The following is a 21,863-nucleotide window of genomic DNA, read 5'->3' on the forward strand; positions in this document are numbered from 1 at the left end:
ACTACTGTATTTAAAATAGCATTCAATTTATACTTTTACTTGTGTATTTTGTTCTGCTATACTACATTTCTAGAAAGATCTTCTTTTTCAAACTATATATATATATATATATATATATATATATATATATATATATATATATATATACACATACATATTATGGATTATATGCATAATATGAATAACATTTTAAATGCTGGTGGATTTCGGATGGATTTGTACTTGTATTTTACTAAATTTGCCAAGAATTTCCGGTAATGGATTGATAATATGCGGATGCTAAAAACCTAGCAAATTAGTGCACAACAATAATAAAACAAATACATTTATCTTGGGGAGACTGACTACCACAGAACAGATGCAAAGCAAAACTATAGTTCTGAAAAGCTGTGAAATCCTGTGAGCTTATAAGACAGGGTGGCTGGTATGATGGAAGATAAGCTGTACCTTGTTATTTGCAATCAGATCTTTTAGATGTTTTCTACAAAATGAAAACAAAGAATATCAACATAATTTTCTTGTGGGTCTGAAGCAATGTACACATTAGGTCCATTAGGCTTCATGAGTCTGCATGATGATTCATTCCATGTGATGCATGTTAGAAGAACAAAATGTACAAACAAGACAATGCATAGACTACAACATGGTTTTTAGCTCAGGGAAAATGGGATGTGACATGTCCCATTCAATGGAAGCGGTCATCAAAAGAAGAAAGAAACAATACGATGGCAGCTGACAAACATGTTTCTGGTATATTTTATGAGTGAATAATGACTGGAAGTATGTTGTGCTGAGATAGAGGCACCTGCTGCTGCCTGTAATTCTAGAAGTGACACTTCACATCCTTCCTTTGTGACCTGAGGTACCTGTTGTTTGACACCACTGAACCTACACCCTTTCCTGTGAAAAAGTATATAAACGCTCTTATTAACTATACAGAACAAACCCCAAGGGTGAAGCCTTCTTTTGATGGTGATAAGAACATCCGCAACAAATACCTTATTATCTTATGACTGATCTTCACAAGTGCCTCCTTAACACAACTCTTCTTGTAATTTCCTATGCACGAGAAAGAAGAACTGATGCAAAGCAAATGTAATCACTTTATGTTGGTAAAATTACCAATTAATCATATTATAAATACCTATGTGTTATAATAAACCACCACCTACACTACATTTTGTTGTAATTACATTGACCTACAGAGAGTATTTTAGGAAAAGGAGGACAGAAAAAGCACAAAGTATTAATTTACCTTGACTATTTAATTTGGCATGATAAAGCAGTAAACTCCTGCCAGAGGTTTGTGTGACTTTCCAGCAAATTAAAGCCTGCAGGATGCATTACAAGTTAAACAGACAATGTCATAAACATTATTCCTCTTGTCTTTTAAGTGCTCTTGAACCAGAAGCTATATCCCTATCAGTTTCAGCTCTGACTCCTCAACACAAGATCTTTAGCGTGGTAACTCAATGGGTAGAGCAGCAGTATGAGATGCAGAATTCAGTGGGATCCCCAAATCCCAGCCAACCCACCAGGAGTGTCCCTGAGCAATTAGAGCTAGCTCCCTCACTCTCTGTTTATTACTGAGGTCGAAGTGGTTAGTGAAGCCGTACTGGATTGAATTTTAAGAAGAGGTGGTTCTAAAATTTTGGCCACCCTATTTAAAACGGGTGAGCAAAATGATCACCTTTCTGACAGTTTCAACTTAAAAACTGAGAAATTTTAACATTGTTAAAGTAGAATTCATGGCAGAGCTGCGGTATTGGATCGCATTAGATTTTACAGGTGTACCTAATGAAGTGGCCCGTGAGTGTATACACACATACAACCATTTTCAGAGTCATCAATTAACCTAACAAGTCTTTGGACTGTGGGAGGAAACCGGGGTACCTGGAGTAAACCCACACAAGCAGAGTGAGAACATGCAAAGTCCATACAGAATAGTTGCATTCACTAGGTGGTAAAACTGCTTTCCAAGATTGCTGCTCTCATCTTTGCTATAAACTGGGTTGGTAGGCCCAATATAACCCGCACTGCACTGATGCCAATCTACGCTGTAGTAAACAGGTGTTACTAAGGTTTTGCGCAAAATTAACCACAGGCGACGTACAGTAATGTTTCAATCCCATAGACTAATTTGAACTGTTATCGGGCTGATTTGACATCCACCCTGCAAACATTCACAAACAGCACAGAGCAGGCACATGTAGCGCATGCCATGCTTAATATATGCTGTTTGCAAACAATTTGGACTCTGTGTAATTCCACAGTAAACTGCTAACTTTGTTGATTGTTCGCAGTTTGATTACTGGAATGTATAGTTTCTAAACAAGATGAACTAAACTTGCTGATTAATTTACAGATCATATATTTGAGAAGGTCAGTCCGGCTGTGGAGGCCTTGGGAATGGAGTGTAAATGCCTTGGAGGAGGGAAGATAGAGCACAACAGCCATGAGAAAAAACTAAGGGTGTTTGGAGAATCAACCGTAAGTTAATTTCAATGCTATACCGCTGTACCTGGATAAAAATTTTAAAAACTACAAAAGTATTATTTTGATGTGATGATGTAAATGCTTTCTGGCTCATTTTCAGGGCTTTGGCAAAGCAGACCATTCTGTGTCTGTGGAGAATTTTAAGAGTGTCTTCAGTGACTATGAGATCACCTGGTTGGATGACAAAAAATTGTGTTTTCAATTATGCATTTCCAAAAGATAACTATTTATTTTTGACCCTTCTGTACAACAGCAATTTAGTTTAAATACACCATCTTGCATGTAAGAGTTGTTTTTGATAGTTAGTATTTTGAGAAAATGCATACACCAAGTTTTTTAGAAAATCTAAAATGTTAAGGATGTGTTATGAGCTTTACAAGCATCTTACCCCTTTAAAAAACACTGATAGATTTTTGCTTTCACTTGTTTCTTTTGTCTTATTGGCCGACAGGAAAGGATGAATCAGATTGAATCACTATATTCTATTAGCTCAGGGGAAAGTCTCCTGTTTTTTTTTAAAAAGTGAAACCGATAACTTCTCACTTCTCATTTTGGTTATTTGCTTTCATAATGTTCAATAATACTGAACTTTCATAGCACTTTGCAGACAAAAACAAATGAAAGGAAATATGACAAAGACAAAAAATAACATTTCAATAGTTTCAGAAAGTTAAGATTGGGATACCTCTTCCATTTAGCAATCAAGACCAACCTTTTTATTTTTGCATGCACCTACAAACTGCTATCCAGCAAGTGTGATGCAGGAACAGCTGTAGAGCTCCTTTTACTTTCTGTGGTTTACACCGAGCAAAACTACTAAATCTGCATAAGAACTGTTCCCCCGGGTTGTTCAAGATCCATGGAACAGTTGGATAAGTATTTTAAAAACCGTTCACAAGTGAACAGAAAAAACTGTATTAAGACAAAAGCTGATCATACTAAACTAATGCACCTGCACTTTTCTTTAGTATGAAGAAAAACATAACTATTCATAGCACAATTTCAGAAACTTCCTCATTTTATTTTTAAGGTATAAAAGTCACCCATAGTTGATATGTTAGCCACTAAATATTTCCTTTGTCCTCATGAACTCTATATCATAACATTCTACATCCTTTTCCTCTGGGCATTTCCCACGTGGTTCTGTTGTATTCCTGCAGTAAGGCACATTCTTGCTTTTACTTTTTTCAATTCTGACGTACCATCTAGCTGCTGAAAGAAAATAGAGGAAGAGCGGCGTCAAATTCTGCAGACAGGAACAAAATTAGCAGTTGACACACCAAGGAGATCTGTATTCACCTTGACCCTCATTAGCAGACTTACACAAGGATCTTTCCTGCATTCTGCCACTTATCCTGTAACCTCAAAAAAGAGAAGCCAAACAACATCTTCCTTCCACTTTCCATGGCAGTTCCTGTAAACTGCTAAAGCTTTTTATTATGTACAAGATAAAGGTCAAGAGTGGGGGGAGAGAAGCATTAAACTGCATTAGACTCGACCCCATTCCTAGAAAAGGCAAATATTAGAGTGAGAGCTTGATGACAAATAATGAAAAACTGTAATAAGATCGGATGCATTCATCATGATTATTATAATCACAAAGTTAGAATAATGGATGGATCGATATTTACTACAAAAATTATCTAATCCTAAATATTTGTGTGGTGCAAAAGTATGTGAACTCAGCTTGAGTCTGAAAAGTCAGTTCAATCAAGATTGAGCATTTTTACTAAGGTCATCACTTAAAACAAAATCAACAACCTGGAACAAACTGAATAAAGGTATCATTTTTGCAGTAAAACATTACAAACAACACAGATTTTTATGGAAACCAAAGATGTGAGTGTAATATAAAAATTTTAACTAATTACCTACAAATTTTATAATGAGCAGCTGAATTGTTTTTCTTTGTAGATCATTTGAATAATAATTAGATTATTATTCAGGAACATAGGATGACATATAAGAACAACGGTAAACTACATCTTGTGTCGATGTTTTAATCTAAAAGAGATCAGTCACGGCAAGTATTGGTTGGGAGGGTGTAGCCAGAGAACACAGGATGTTAGTGTGTAAAATGACTCTGGTGGTGACGAAGATGAAGAACAGAGATCAAAGTGGTGGAAGTTGAAAAAGGAAGAATGTTATGAAGTTTTCAGGGAGGAGGTGAGACAGGCGCTGGGTGGTTAGGAGGTGCTTCCAGATGAACAGACAACTACAGCTAATGTGATTGGGGAGACAGGTAAGAGGGTACTCAGTGTGTCATTGGGAAAGAGGAAAGTGGACAAGGAGACGTGGTGGTGGAACACACCATCTCACAATCGATTTATCTGTTTCTCTCAAATACACACACGTACGTCACATATTCAAAGCTTGGATATTTCTGTTTAAAATTTGTTGATACTTCCCGAAGTTCTGTTGTGTTCTCGTTTGTTGGTAAGGTTTTCAAAGTTGTTGCAGTTTGCACAATAAATGTTCACAATGATGACTCAGATGTTGATTTAAAAATTATGTCACACACACAATTACAATCTGTCATTTTTCTTGAGTCTGCTGATTTAGTCCGTTTTTAATAGAGTTAAGAACTGTAGGTAGAAAGTTTTGCTCTTCTGGTGAAGTGGATATTTGGTCTATTATTGGTGGTAGTTTCAGCTTAGTAGTCACCGAGTGTTCACACTTTTGACCTAACAAAGGCACACAAGTTAGGTTGGTTTCAATGAGGGGGCGGTTTCGGCTGTAGCCAATTAAGGCCATATATAAGGAACCTGTTGGGCTGGAGCGTCAGCGGAAGTGTCAGCTCTTGTGTTCAGGCCTCCTTGTGTGAAGACCAATGGTGTAAAGACAAGCGAGTCTACCTTCACGAGTCATTACACAAGACCGACTGTGTAAGGACGAGCAAGTCTACCTGCACGGGTCCACCGAGGACATTAGGTAGTTTATTTATATCTTCTTTAACTTCTTCTGTCTCTTCACTGCTTCACATTAACCCTTTCTACTCCGGAAAGCCTTTTTCTTTGTTATACCATGTGTTTTCAGCAGATCCCTTTTCTCCTCCGCAGACGCAGGACATGGCGTCCTACTAGAAGACGACATGTTTCTCACCGGCGCACTCTCACCCAGACCACTTTGTCAACAGCCTCTTTTCTCTTGCCCCGTGGAACTGCCATTCTGCAGTGAACAAGGCCGACTTCATTCCAGCTTTCGCTACACAGTCAGCTGTTCACCTGCTTGCACTTACAGAAACCTGGATCATGCCACAGAACACGACCACCCCAGCTACACTCAATGGCAATTTTTCATTCTTTCATAGATGACATGTTGCTGTCCCACTTCCCGGAAGATGGCACTCCTCTCAGCGTCATGGGAGACCTGAACATCCACCTGGACAAACCACATGCAGCTGACGTGTTTGCTCTTGTAAACACGTTTGACCTGAGTCTGGTCTCCACTCCTCCGACCCACAAAGCTGGCAACAACCTCGACCTCATCCTCGCCTGGAACTGCACCACAGACAACATCTTAGTCACTCCTCTGCATGTATCAGATAATTTCTTAATTCAACTCACATTCGCAATCTCCCACAAAACTTGTAACATTCCGGCATAACCTCAAGTCTCTCAACCTGGATCGATTCTCCTCTCTGGTCTCTGCAATTCTACCCCCAACACAGGACCTCTCCATCCTCGATGCAGATGCAGCCACAGACAGCCTCTGCAATACACTTTCATCGTGTCTGGATTGTCTCTGTCCCATCTCTTCGAGACCCGCTCGTCCCTCAGCTTCTAATCCGTGGCTCACTGACTGGATCCGTGAACAACGCACCACGCTCAGCCATCAGCTCAAAGTTCTCTCCTCCAGATGATGACATCTATTAAACTTCTTCCAACACTGCATTGCTCTCATCATTTGCAATTCTTACTGAAGATTATGTATCCACCCTCCTCCTCTCTAACCATCCGACCATCTGCTCTCTGGATCCAATCCCTTCCACTCTTCTTCAAGTAGTTGCACCCGCTCTAATGCCAGCTATTACAAGTCATCAACACTTCTCTCAAAACAGGGACTTTTCCAACCTCTTTCAAGCAGGTCTAGATTACCCCACTGCTCAAGAAGCCTTCTCTTGATCCCTCTGTAGTGGAGAACTACCGACCTGTCTCCCTCGGTTCATTTTCTGGCCAAGACAATGGAACGAGCAGTCTTCAACCAACTCTCAGAGTTTCTTTCCAAGACCTACTTCCTCGCTGTCAACCAGTCTTGCTTCAAGGGGGATCACTCGACAGAAACTGCACTCCTGACTGTTGTGGAAGATCTTCAAGCTGCAAAAGCCACAGGTCAGTCTTCTGTCTTAATTCTACTTGATCTATCGTCAGCCTTTGACAGTGTGAACCATCAGATCTTCTTGTCCACAATCTCTGACTTAGGCATCTCTGAATCAGCTCTAGACTGGCTTCATTCTTCCCTATTGGGACGAACCTTCAAAGTATCCGGGCGGGGGCATCTTTCTCACTCTCATAGCCTCTCTACCGGGGTGCTGCAGGGCTCAGTTCTTGGTCCTCTTCTTTTTTCTATCTATACTTCATCCATAGGTGCCATCATTCACTCACGTGGTCTTTCCTATCAGTGCTACGCTGATGACACACAGCTCTTCCTGTCCTTTCCACTGGACGACTCCACTGCCGCATCACGCATTTCTGCCGTCTCTTAGACATCTCAGCCTGAATGAGTGAGAGACATCTTCAATTCAACCTCTCCAAGACCGAAGTCCTTGTCTTCCCAGGCAGACCTTCAAAACAACGCAACATCAGCATCAACTTGGATCTATAGTGATTGTCCCCACTAAAACGGCCAAAAATCTGGGGGTCATAATCGGCGACCAACTGAGCTTTAAGGACCACATCACCTCAGTCTCTAGGGCTTGCACATTTGCCCTCTACAACATTAGGAAGATCAGACCCTATATCACGGAATATCGTATCGATTACTGCAACGCTTTGTTGATGGGGTTACCGATATCCACAATAAAACCCTTGCAGATGATCCAAAACGCAGCAGCTCATTTTTAATCAGCCAAAAAGACCCATGTCACACCACTCTTTAGATCTCTACACTGGCTTCCTGTAGCTGCTCGCATCAGGTTCAAAGCTCTGTCTCTTGCTCATAGGTTGGTTAACTTGACAGCTCCCGCTTACCTCAACTCACTCATTCAAGTCTACAATCTTTCCCGCCCGCTGTGGTCTGCCAAAGAACGACATCTGGCGGTCCCAGCACCGCACAGAAGACACCAAGCTAAACTTTTTAGCGCAATGATCCCACAATGGTGGAACGAGCTACCAAACTCTGCACACTCAGCAGACTCTCTCCCAATATTAAAAAAACTGCTGAAAACTGAACTTTTCCGCATCTTCCTATGCACTTAAATCTATATATATATATATATAAAAAAAACCTTTCTGCTCTTTCTCGCACTTGCATCTCGTGAACTGCTTTGATGTTTTCTCCTTGTCTTAGATTTTTGCTGCCTTGTACCTCACTTGTAAGTCGCTTTGGATAAAAGTGTCTGCTGAATGACTAAATGTAATGTAAATGTAAAATACTAATGCAATCAAATCATATCCAAGAGTCTAATCACCACCAAAGGCCCATCTCCCTGCTATTTATTATATAGAATGTATGAGCCAACCAGGGTTTCTTCTGTTTTTTCTTTACGTTGTGTATTGTGAACTGTATTCTGTATTAAGTTATGTTTAAAGTGAACTGATGATGTCATTATTGACATCATATGGCTTTGATGGTTGCCTTTGTAATTTAACTTTTAAGTTTGTTTTGCAGTTGTCAAGGAAACAATACATAGCAAAGGTTTTGTTTTTTTGAGATTACTGTTCGAAAACTTGTAAGTACAATTAGTCCGTTATCAGCTATGTTGAGAAACAAATACAATAAATGTTCAATGTTAGTCCTGAGTGAAGTACTTCGTGGACCATCAGATACGAGTAAAATGTCTACATGGAAAATAATAATTTTTTTGTTTTTTGTAATAAATAATGAATCATTCAAATAATTAAACTGGCATTTAAAGCATTAAAGTACTTAGGGTCAATAGTTCAGAGCAACGTAGAATGTAGAAAAGAGGTGAAGAGGCGAGTGGAAGCAGGTTGGAATGGGGGAGAAAAGAGTTTGGTGTTGTGTGATAAAAGCGAATCAGCGAGAATGAAAGGAAAGGTGTTCAAGATGGTGTTGAGACATTAGATGTTGTTCGGCTTAGAGACAGTGGCACTGAAGAAAAGACAAGAAGCAGAGCTTAAGATGTTGAGGTTCTATTTGGGAGGGACGTGGGTGGACAGGATCAGGAATGAGGACATCAGAGGGACAGCTCATGTTAGATGTTTTGGAGATAAAGTCAGAGAGGCCAGATTGAGGTGGTTTGCACATGTTCAGAGGAGAAACTGTGAATATATCGGTAAAAGGATGCTGAGGTTGGAGCTGCCAGGCAGGAGGTCTAGAGGAAGACCAAAGAGGAGATTTATGGATGTAGTGAGAGAGGACATGAAGTTAGTTGGCGTGAGAGAAGAGGATGCAGAGGACAAGATTAGATGGAAGTACATGATTTGTGGGGACCCCTGAAAGGGAGCAGCCGAAAGGAATAAAGAAATGGTTGGTGACCAATTAATTAGTCATATATAGCTTAAATATGCCATCTGAACCTTTTTTGTGCTCTCTTTAGTTTTTGTCCGATCTCCATTCACTTCTGTCTAATGTTTTCTCTAAAATCTTCATTAAAAAAGTATTTACCTTTTTTGAGATTTTCCTTCTTGTTCTTAAATCTGAGAACCTACACCACAATAGATTGTTGCCTGATGGCTTCCTCCGCAGCTTGTCCCTACAAAAAGTTTTCCTAAGGATGACTACACCGAGTCACGTAAAACCCATTTCAAACTGGTTGCATGTTGCAGGGTGTGTTTTGTTAAAGGTTAATCATGCATAAAGTCAACAACCCTAAACAAATTAGTTTATTTACCAAAGGAATGTGAAAGCCAAACAAATTAAATGTTTTGGAATAGCTGAGGCAAAGTCCCTAGAAAATGCTGTGGAATGACCTAAAGCAGACAGTTTATGGTAGGCAGCCAACCTGCATCCCTAAGCTGAAACTGTTCTGTAATGAGGAGCAGGCTAGAATCTCTCCAGGATGATGTGCTATGTTACTAAAGTCCCTCAAAGTTAGTCATATCACTTATGTCACAGTAATTAATTTAGAAAAAAAAATGATTAAGTGTATTTGTTTGTTTGTTTAATTTGTTTCTCTAATCTAGTTTTGGACTTGAGTAATAATTTAATAATTTGTAGTCATATTTATGCACAGATAATATCCAAACTCATACTCTCTGCTGTTCCACACAGAGAGCCAGATATTATTGAACATATGCAGGTTATAATGAATAAAATAAAATATATGAGTACAAATAATGTAATTGGATAAGACCTTATACAGTTTTAGATGACATGTATCTTTTCTATTCAAAGAATTTTTTTAAAAAATAATCTTGAAATAAATATACTGTTTACTACATTAACATTATAAAACTGGTCTTTATGTTGAGATAAATGTAATAGGCTATATGGTATTCCCACTCTATCATATAATTCATATATTATGATATTTGCCTTCCAAGTCTATGTAGCGCGCAAGCAGTATACTGCAATTAAAGAAGATACGTATCAATGTGGATAGTTGCTTCCTAGAAAAGAAGTTAGTCCCTTCCTGCAGCAGGAGCTGACACCTCAACCTGTTGGGAAACAAAGGCACAGTCAAGACGTCATTCTTTACTCTGTTGCCAACGATCTTATCAGAGGAACAATAGCTTACCAGAATGATTTCATGGATCCAAACTCATAAAAGTCAACAGAAATTCCAGATTCCTATAAGACAAATATCATCCTCCTCTCAACTGATTTAAATACAATGTAAAATTCTTCAACATCTTAATTTTCTTCTGTGTGATGCTAATAGGTGGTTGTTAGAGTTAAGCATTAGAAATATATACAAATGTAATGCACAGTGCATTACATAGCCAGAAATGTCAAATAACAAACCATGTAACATGAGCTGCTGAGGTTTAATGTAAGATTTAATGTCTATTCGTGATATGCTTAAAGTTAACACTAATGTCGCATATTGATTCACCAGGGCACAATGAATAAGCAGCTTGGAGTGAAATGTCTTGAAATTACATCCATTCATCACCTTTAACCATTTCTCCATATCCCTGTTCATGGTGGCGCAGGGCTGGAGCTAATCCCAGCTGTCACTGGGCCAGAGGCAGGAACCCCACAGTCAGCAGGTAGATTTGAATCAGGACTCTGTGAGGCAGCAGCCCTAACCACTCTTCTAAATACTTCTCTTCTGGAGGAGGTTGTATGAGCCACCCCAGGGGGTTAGTTTAGTTACTTGTTTTATGTAATGTTTGCTGTGTGTGTGATGTAATTGTTTATGTAATGTGTGTTTGTCATGTGTCCATGTACTGATGATGTCTTTAGTGACATCATATGGCTTTGATAGTTTGCCTTTGATGATTGCCTATGTAGAGTTTGTTGACCAGTGGTCAAGGAAACAATGCAATGCTAAGGGTTTGTTAAGGAGAGATTCAGTTTTAGCTCAGCTACTGAAGGGTGCAAACGTGACACAGTAACTGAAGCAGAGGAAATGAGTACAAGATAGCAAGAGGGTTCAGCTCAGCTACTGGAGGGTACAGACGTGACACAGTAACTGGAGCAGAGGAACTCTGACTACAAGAAAGGTGTGGACCGCAACAAGGTAGAAGAAAAGGGTTCTGTGTGTAGCTGTAGAGGCACACGGTTTCTTACCGAGTTCTACGAGTCCTGCAAGTCCTTTGAGTTCAGACATACTTTGTGAAGCTTGTTTGATGAAACAGCTAGTGAGCGTGCTTGTGAGATCACTGTGCTTAAAGTTGTATGTACAATTGATTTGTCATTGGCTACGTTGAGAAGCAAGTACAATAAATGTTCAATGTTTGTCTAACAATAATCTCTGGAGTGAAGTATGTGCTGAAGAGTCAGGAGCGTTAGATTCGAGTAAGATCACCTCTACATTAGTAAGAAACCTTCTCTACACGGGCTAAGCACTATTAAGAGACTGATGGAAAGACGGGTTGCTTCAGATGTTGATCCAGACAGCGTGATGGACCAACAGGCAAGGCCAAGCAGCGAAGCCATTGAGGAGGCCTCACAGGTGGTACACGATGATGCTTTGCGGAGTCTGAAGAACAAAAGAAAGGCTAAGTTATAGCAGCTGCTGAGACAAAAGAGCAAGATCCACCAGTTCATGGATGAAGAATGCTATTCGGTTGTGGAGGACAGGATGTTACCAGCGTTCTACCAGCTGCTTAAAAAGTTATGTGATATAAATGACTCACTCAAGGAAACTTACCAAGAGCGTAAGCTTGAAGATGACATGAAGACCGATCAAGATTGGTTCGATACGAGGCTGTCTGCACTCAGGGGACGTGGCGACGACATCGCATGTCGGTTAACAGAGGTACGCCAACGTCGTGAGGAAGCACATAAGGCAAATGAGAGCGTTGCTCCCGAGGATGGGCAAGAGAAGAAGCTGTAAAGGGGTACAGATTAGGGTACAGTACAGATTACAGTGGGGAAGTAAAGACTGGGGCTCGCGGCTGTGATACCCAAGCAAGGGCTGTTAATCAGCTTCCAGAATCAATGTTTAGTGGTGCTCAGTGTCGAGCTGACCGTACTGAAGTTCCGGATAAACAACTCACGGTTTATACTAACCCTCCTCAAGCGATTCCTATCTTTAGTGGAGATCCTTTAGACTATGATGTTTTCATCAAAGCGTTTGAAAACGCGGTGAAGAATAGCGGGGGGGATGACAGTCAGCGACTCTATCTGCTGCACCAGCACACGAGAGGACAACCTAAGGAGATTGTGCAAAGTTGCTTTAGTATGCAACCAGACGAAGGATATCACAGGGCCAGGTTTCTTTTAAAGAAGCACTTTGGTAATGAATATACAGTTGCAGCAGCCTACATGGAAAGGGTTTTGAATTGGCAAACAATTAAGGATGAAGATGGCAAAGCCCTCTATTCATTCGCTCTTTTTCTAAACAATTGTGTGAGTTCCATGGACTGTATGGCAGAGCTTAATACTACAATCAGCATACGAACAATTATTTCCAAGCTTCCATATGAGTTGAGAAGGATGTGGAGGAATGTGGCTCATGACCTGAATGAAAACCACAACCGTAGGGCTACGTTCGCAGATGTAGTCAAGTTTATCACTGATGAATCAGAGAAATCACTGCATCCTTGCTACGGGGACTTAGGAAGACTTAAAGAACACTTAAAAGGGCCTGCAGCTGCGTTTGGGAAAGTAAGTGGCATGAAAAAGAGTTTTACCACTACTGCAAAGCAAGTTACTACTCAAAGGGATGCAAGTATAGAGCCTGGTTTTAGTAAGACAAGCTCTTCCAATACCACCAAGGCCTCACCCAAGCCTATCACTACCATCAAAGCATCACCCGAGTCTTGTCTCTTTTGCCACGAGGGACATACATTCGACCATTGTCAAAAACTACAGAATACGCCTTACAAAGAGAAGATAGAGTTTCTCAGGAAGGAAGGTTTATGTTTCAGATGTTTAAAATCGGGGCATATGAGCAGGCTCTGCCAGGAAGTGGTAAACTGTCAATTGTGTTCCAGGACGCACAACACGTTGCTGCACGTCAAGCCAAAGGAAAGGCAGTCCGTGGATCGTGACAATCCGGCAGTGTTCAACGGATTACTGAACAGCAAACGTAAACAGAATTTCGATGACATGCCCGAGAACACCGAGCGCATCCTTGCCATCATTCCAGTCCAAGTAAAGGCCAAAAAGGGTAACAAAGTAATCACTTCATATGCATTCTTGGATCCTGGCAGCACAGCTACATTTTGCACAGATGAACTTCTTGATGAGCTGAATCTACGTGGGAAAAAGGTTAGCCTTATTGTTACAACCATGATAGAAAGCAAGGTTCTGACCAGTACTATGGTGACAGAGTTGGAGGTAGGCCACCTGAACTCAAATACCTTCACAGAGCTAAAGGAGGTGTTTTCACAAAAGGCTATTCCCGTAAGCAAGAATAACATCCCGCGACAAGAAGATATAGATAAATGGCCACATCTTAAAGGAGTACAAGTACCTCTCATTGATGCAGGCATAGGACTGTTGATTGGAACTGATGCTGCCAAGATGATGGAACCAAAGGAAGTTATTCCTAGTGTCGATGATGGGCCCTTTGCAGTCAGAACCATACTGGGTTGGACAGTCAATGGGCCACTAAAGGTGGATGGTTGCAACACAAGCAGGAATGAAATAATGCAAGCCGTGTCAAATCGTGTATCTGTGGCCAAGCTGGAAGACCTGTGGAAACAACAGTTTAAATATGACTTTCCCGAGGATGGGCAAGAGGAAAAGTATGAGATGTCTAAGGCGGATCGTCTGTTCATGGAGAGGATGACACAATCTGCTAGGTTGGTAGACGGTCATTACTGCCTTGATCTCCCATTAAAGGAGTTGAACATTAAAATGCCAAACAACCGGGCCGTAGCAGAACAACGTGCTACAACTCTGAAGAAGAAGTTTCTCAGGAATACATCATTCAGGGCAGATTATATTACCTTCATGAATGATACAATCACCAAGAAATATGCGGTAAAGGTTCCAATTGAAGACCTTGGCCGTTGTGATGGGAAAGTTTGGTATATTCCACATCATGGGGTGTACCACCCTAAAAAGCTTAAGCTTCGTGTGGTGTTTGACTGTGGCGCGTCATATCAGGGAACCTCTTTGAATGAGCAACTCCTTCAAGGACCTAATCTTACCAGCACAATAATTGGAGTTCTAACCAGGTTTCGTCAGGAACCAGTAACAATAGTAGCAGATGTGGAAGCCATGTTCCACCAGGTAAAGGTCTCGTCGGCCGACGCTGATCTACTCAGATTCCTATGGTGGCCAGACGGTGATGTTAGTCGACCAATGGCAGAATACAGGATGGAGGTACATCTGTTCGGAGCCACTTCCTCACCCAGTTGTGCTAGTTATGCGCTCCGCCGATGCGCAGAGGACAATACACATCTGTTCGATGACTGCACAGTAAACACAGTGCTACGAAACTTCTATGTAGACGACTGTCTAAAGTCGGTGGAGACTGTCGAAAAAGCTGAGTCTCTTTACCACAGTTTGAAAACTATGTGTCAGATGGGTGGCTTTAGGCTAAACAAATGGATCAGCAATGATAGGAGGGTGTTAGGAGCCATTCCAGAGGAGGAGAAAGCGACAGAAATAATGGACCTAGACTTGGACAAAAATGCACTTCCAGTAGAAAGGGTATTGGGCGTGCAATGGTGCATTCAGTCTGATCAGTTCAAGTTCAGGGTCGTTATTCAAAGTAAGCCCCCCACAAGAAGAGGGATTCTATCCATGTTGAGCTCAGTGTACGATCCATTGGGAATGCTTGCACCTGTGAATTTATATGCTAGGAACATTATGCAGGAGCTTTGCAGAATGAAGTTGGGATGGGATGAAATAGTGCCTGAACATCTCGCCCAAATGTGGTCTCAGTGGGTGCAAGGTCTTGAGGAGCTAACTGACTTTGGAATTGAGAGATGTTTTAAGCCAAAAAACTTTGGTCAAACTGTGTCCGCTCAACTGCATCATTTTGCAGACGCTAGTGAGAATGGCTATGGGACAGTAACATACTTGGTCCAGCGTAACATCAGTAATCAAGCTCATAGCGCCTTTGTGTTGGGAAAGGCAAGGGTTGCCCCCTTAAAACCCATGACTATCCCTCGTCTGGAGCTTACTGCAGCAACCTTAGCAGTTCGTAAAGACAAAATGCTAAAGAATGAGTTGGAACTACCACTGGAAGACTCTGTGTACTGGACTGACAGTACAGCAGTGCTAAAGTACATCAGCAACGAAACATCAAGGTTTCGTACGTTTGTAGCTAACCGGGTGTCAGCGATTCAGCAGACCTCAACAGTCTCTCAGTGGCGCTATGTAAACTCTCAACTTAATCCGGCAGATGGTGCATCAAGGGGACAGAAAGTGAAGGCCTTTCTGCGAAACAAGCTGTGGGTGTCCGGACCTGACTTTCTTACACAGGCAGTCGGGAATTGGCCACGGAACCCAGACTCTGAAGAGATTGATCTGGATGTAGCCGATCCTGAAGTGAAGAGAAATGTCACGGTGAATGTTCTTGCAGTTGAAGAAAGCACTGACATAGTGCAAAGGTTGATGGAGTACTACTCATCATGGACACGCTTAAAACGGGCCGTGGCGTGGTTTCTGAGATTGAAAGATATGCTTCTAACATCATCCAGAAGAAGAAAGGGGCTGTTACAAAATACCGTCCAAAATATCCAGCTTCGAAGGAAAAGGCTGAACTACAAGACAAGGAAAAAGAACCTAACTGTGGATGAGCTCAAGGAAGCAGAGGTAGACATAATTCGTCATTGCCAGCGAAAGAGCTTTCCGGATGAAATCTAATCTCTGCTAAAAGGGGAAGCAGTAAAAAGGAGCAGTCACATACATAGACTAAATCCAGTGCTTCAGGATGGAATTCTTTGCGTAGGTGGACGGCTCAGCAGAGCTGCCATGCCTGAGGAGTCCAAGCATCCCGCTATTCTGGCTAAAAATCATCGAGTATCTCAGCTTATACTGCAGGACATCCATGAACGAATAGGCCATGGTGGTCGCAACCATGTCTTGTCTACTTTGCGTCAAAGATACTGGATACCAAATGCAATCTCAGCAATCAGAAAGATTTTATCCAGTTGTCGCACCTGTCGAAGATTACATGGAGCAACTGGGCGGCAACAAATGGCAGACCTCCCTCTTAGTAGGGTCTTACCTGATGAACCACCGTTTACTAGAACAGGTGTCGATTGCTTTGGTCCCTTTACTATAAAACGAGGAAGAACAACTGCAAAAAGGTATGGTGTCATATTCACATGTATGGCCACCAGAGCTGTTCACATAGAGGTGGCAGCGTCATTGGACACGGATTCATTCATTAATGCACTTCGACGTTTTATTGCAAGAAGAGGTCAAGTTGTAGAAATTCACTCAGATAATGGAACAAACTTTGTTGGTGCTGAGAGAGAACTCAAAAGGTCTCTAGAAGAGTGGAACATGTCAAAAATTGAAAATAGGCTGACTCAGAGTGGTATCAAATGGATGTTTAATCCTCCATCTGCTTCACATTTTGGAGGGGTATGGGAACGTCTAATTCGATCTGTTAGAAAGGTACTCAGCGCTACATTGAAGGATCAACGTTTGGATGAAGAAGGTCTGCAGACATTGCTCTGCGAGGTGGAAGCCATTTTAAATAGTCGGCCAATAACTACACCTTCGGATGATCCGAATGACTTGGAAGCTTTGACGCCAAATCACCTTCTCCTCCTAAAAACCCAGCCTTCGATACCTCAGGGAGTTTTCCAGGAAGATGATCTTTACAGCCGCCGTAGATGGAGACAAGTCCAGTATATGGCTGATCTCTTTTGGAAACGTTGGGTTAAAGAATATCTACCTGAGCTTCAAAGGCGGCAAAAATGGACACATGCAAAGCGTAATTTTGTTGCTGGGGACATTGTGTTGATTGTGGATGAGTCAGCGCCTCGTAACTCCTGGGTGATTGGCAGGATCATCCACACAATACAGGATGAGCGAGGTTTAGTCCGTCAGGTTCGTATCAAGACGAGGACCAACGAGTTCGATAGACCCATAACCAAGGTCTGTCTTCTCCAGGAATCAGAGTGAGACAGTGGTAAAGACTGACTCCAACGGTGTGTTAAGTGCTGGCAACCTCTGGCACCAGAAGAAAGAACACCATAGAAGAATAGTCATGATGTTTATGGATTATTGTTTTATTATTGTATTACTGTTTTTGGTTTTATGCAAAGTAATTTAGTAATTGTTTCCAACATTAAATGTCTGATATTGGAGCACAATTAGGGCCCGGGTGTGTATGAGCCAACCAAGGGGGTTAGTTTAGTTACTTGTTTTATGTAATGTTTGCTGTGTGTGTGAGATGTAATTGTTTATGTAATGTGTGTTTGTCATGTGTCCATGTACTGATGATGTCTTTAGTGACATCATATGGCTTTGATAGTTTGCCTTTGATGATTGCCTATGTAGAGTTTGTTGACCAGTGGTCAAGGAAACAATGCAATGCTAAGGGTTTGTTAAGGAGAGATTCAGTTTTAGCTCAGCTACTGAAGGGTGCAAACGTGACACAGTAACTGAAGCAGAGGAAATGAGTACAAGATAGCAAGAGGGTTCAGCTCAGCTACTGGAGGGTACAGACGTGACACAGTAACTGGAGCAGAGGAACTCTGACTACAAGAAAGGTGTGGACCGCAACAAGGTAGAAGAGAAGGGTTCTGTGTGTAGCTGTAGAGGCACACGGTTTCTTACCGAGTTCTACGAGTCCTGCAAGTCCTTTGAGTTCAGACATACTTTGGGAAGCTTGTTTGATGAAACAGCTAGTGAGCGTGCTTGTGAGATCACTGTGCTTAAAGTTGTATGTACAATTGATTTGTCATTGGCTACGTTGAGAAGCAAGTACAATAAATGTTCAATGTTTGTCTAACAATAATCTCTGGAGTGAAGTATGTGCTGAAGAGTCAGGAGCGTTAGATTCGAGTAAGATCACCTCTACAGAGGTGCTGCAGAGTGGCTCTCCACTGAATATTGGCACCAACACAAAGAAATACCCCCCCCCCCCACCGAGGTAATTTAGGAATTGCATATTCTGTTTTTGTTTGTTTGTTTTTTTGTTTGTTTTATCTTCACAATCCTGAAATGTAGACTAAAAGGGAGACACTTGTCCATAATGACTTGTGCACTGGCTAGCCTTTTTATTTTTTTCTAATATAAAAAAACATGAAAGTCCTAGCAATTTCCAATATTAACTCCTTCTCTGTGTGCTGACATGTCATGAATTTTAACCTGTCATGAAAATGCCATTCAAAGTGTGGGAGAAAGTTAGTGTGGCATTGGCTGAACTTTTGTCCCGTGTGTATCACCTTAGTGACAGTAGTACAGTATATGTTTTCTGAACTGACTTCCTACATAAATATGATGGATGATGTACAAAAATGCAGAAACTAAAATCCAATCATGATCTTAGGTTTTATTATGAATTTAAAAAAAGAACTCTGCTTTATACAAAATAAGAACAAACATTTCAATAAATAGTGCATAAATACTGGAATTAAAGCAAAATCACAGTTCTGATAGCACATGACAATTTACCCACAGTGTTACATAACATTTACGAACACAAATTTCCAGCATGTTCATCAAACCATAGAACAATATGTTCAATATCAAACTCCCCTTGTGAAGAAATATGTGTCTTAACATATTAAAGAGGAAATGCTTATTTACATTGGTTTAATAAACCTCACATAACATTATCATAATAAGTGCAAAGGTACCAAAAAGCTGACATTATGGATAATTTTAAACTATTTCTCGTTGTTCACATTGCTATACCTAATGAGTCACTTACAGTTTTGTACAGTGTATATGATATACACAAGTATCCTTAGCTGTCTTTAAAGAATATGAACAGAATGTGGCCTATATGAGGCTGTCAATGCTGGTTTTGTAGACTTCTGTAGGGACATCTACGGAAGAGTTGCTGTATTAAAAGACAAAAGAATGAGATGAGTTGTGGTTGATTATTACAACTATGAACAAACTTTGTTCTTATAAAAAGGAAAAACAAGGAATCATTTAATAAACAATCTGGATCCTACCTGTTAAGTTCAAATTTGCTTGCTTTCTGCTTTAGTCGTTTCAGTAGCCACATAGCAAGAGATAAACTAGACAAGAAAACGCTCCCTGCTACCACACCAGTGACAATATTCTTGGTCTGAGGTAGGGAAGCTGTCGAAGTACAGTATTTTTAAAATTATATTTGATTTTTTAAATTTAAACTTTGACCAAAATCTTACGTATGTGTTTGTCACAAAGGCACAAAACAAAACAGCTCCTCTTAACTGTGGAATTGCATTTCCATTCGCCCTCACCTTCACAATGAGGCATCTTCTGACTCCATTCAGCTGCTGATGTGCATGTTGCCTCGGTCGGTCCAACCAGGCGATAGCTGGGGGCACAGCTGAAGTTGCAAGTGTTTCCATAGGTGAACCTCGTATTTGCAACTTCTCCACAGCTAACAAAGCCATTCTCTAGCTCCTGGAGCACAGGGCACTGGACAGCTGCAAGATAAACGGCAACCAAAGAGGTCAACAAAAGTCTATAAAAAACATGTCTTTCTACTATGAATAACCAACATAAATTATCCTACAATGTGAAAACAGAAACTACTTGGGCGTACCAACACAGGACGGCTGTGACGTATTCCAATTTCCCGATGCTTCACATTGCACAGTGCTGGACAGGGAACCACTGAGTACAATAGCCCTCATCACAGGTAAACACACAGGTGGACTGATAGCTGGTGGGTCCCAGAGGATCAGAGCAGATCATGGATCCTCCTTCTGGATGTGATAGCTCTGGACACTGGACCACTGTGACAATGGGACCATCAAAACAGATTAGTTTAGGCTCTAATATAACATGTAGTTTTTCTTAATATGATTACTTGAAATTGCAATAATACTAATACATATTACATTATTTCCTTGTTGTGACTTACAGTAATGTCAACTTGAAATAGATAAAACTTTGTTGCTCTTTCTTACCTTGCTCACACTTCTCTCCATAAAAGCCTTCAAAACAATCACACATATGGCTGTTGATGGTTTCTACACACTCTCCATGGACGCATGAATCAACCTTACAGGCAGCTTCAAAAAGAAAAGGTATTTTCATATATTTAGTATAAAGTGTTTTATTTCCTAAGAGCTTGCATTTAAAACACAAAATAAATTAAGTATTTAAAACTGTTAAATCAATAGATTTTCCACTAATGAACAATGCACTAAAACTAATGAAGTTAAAATGAGGTCTTATTCTCAGACCTTTGCTTACCTATGTAGCACAGAGCTGTCTTAGACTTTGTGCACCTCTCATCATTCCACTTGCCTGTGTCCTCATCTCTTTTAATGTACATCTCCACACAATCCTCCTGCTCCCCTGCAATGTCTCCATTCTTCGCATTGTTTGGTTCATTTTTTGCCCAGTTTGTTGCTTCTTCTGTCAGAGGTTGGTTAGTCCCCACCCAGGTCCAAACATTGTTTATTTTGCGGATCCCAATCCAGTAGTAGTCCTTTTTTCTTGGCAGCCAGCTGTTGAGATGCCCAATTTCCTCCTTGTTCTGGATGGCCACCATATCTGTGTAGTGCTGTTTGCACCAGTTTCTAGCTTCTTCCCAATTCATGGTGGAGTTTGAATAGTGGTAAGACCAGCACTCGACAGTAGTCCACATGCACAGCACTGAGGATGTAAGACAGAGACACACATTATATTATTTGGTGATAGGATGAATAATTAAACAAATATATAAAGAAAAGAGGAAAGTGGGACACTTTCTGTTAGATTTACACACTTGAGTAAAGAAGAGTCCAACTGATCCATGAAGAAGAGAACTTGGATCCCCCGGTCTGAAATAATTCAGAGCAAAATATGTGTTAAAACAAAATAATAAGAAAAGAAACATTAAGATAAACTGATAACAAATGTGCATTGTAGACCAAAAGGCTCATATCACTAAAGTGAATTGCTGCTAAATTGATGCCTCTACACTCACCATTTTAATTGGTGTGTCTGAATGCCTGCAGAAGACTCTTAATATGTTCTCTCAGTAGAACAAAGGATGGTATGATGCTTGATGTGTTGAGAAACCTGCTTTTATACCCTCATGGGGCTGGTCCACTTTTCCTGGAAGCTCTTATCACAATATATGATTCAGTGGAATTCCCCACATCCCTTCTACCACTATTTCATCCGGCCTGAGAACTTGGAACTTTCCTTTTCTGTAGTTATGATCTATTTATGAAAACACATTCCTTTGTTTTGGGGGGAACTAAAAGTGACGTTAGTAAAAGATAACGGTTATGTTATTGTTAGTGAGTATACTTACTTGACTACTGTATTTAAAATAGCATTGAATTTATACTTTTCCTTGCATATTTTGTTCTGCTATACTACATTTCTGGAAAGAATATATTTGGATTTTTTCACACTACATTTCTTTTAAGATGCAACTTCATAATATATAACATAATAAAAAAAATATATAATACATATTATATCATATGTATTATATATACTTTAACAAGCGAATGATATTTCTGTTTCTTTGCTGCTTTCCATTATATATA

The 21,863-nt window shown here is 40.5% G+C and overlaps 1 protein-coding gene across 1 annotated transcript; it reads right to left on the reverse strand.

The window, feature by feature from the left end:
* Positions 1-18,688: 18,688 nt before the first annotated feature.
* LOC137131631 (L-selectin-like) lies at positions 18,689-21,428 on the reverse strand. The gene is given in 9 exon segments (XM_067513145.1): positions 18,689-19,216; positions 19,335-19,464; positions 19,608-19,796; positions 19,916-19,994; positions 19,996-20,108; positions 20,283-20,387; positions 20,572-20,976; positions 21,089-21,143; positions 21,290-21,428. Coding segments are annotated over 9 exon segments (1,140 nt in total). The 5' UTR covers positions 21,293-21,428; the 3' UTR covers positions 18,689-19,155.
* Between the last annotated feature and the right edge of the window lie 435 nt (positions 21,429-21,863).

This window comes from Channa argus, chromosome 8 (genome assembly GCF_033026475.1).
Source record: "Channa argus isolate prfri chromosome 8, Channa argus male v1.0, whole genome shotgun sequence".
NCBI classification, from domain to species: Eukaryota; Metazoa; Chordata; class Actinopteri; order Anabantiformes; family Channidae; genus Channa; species Channa argus.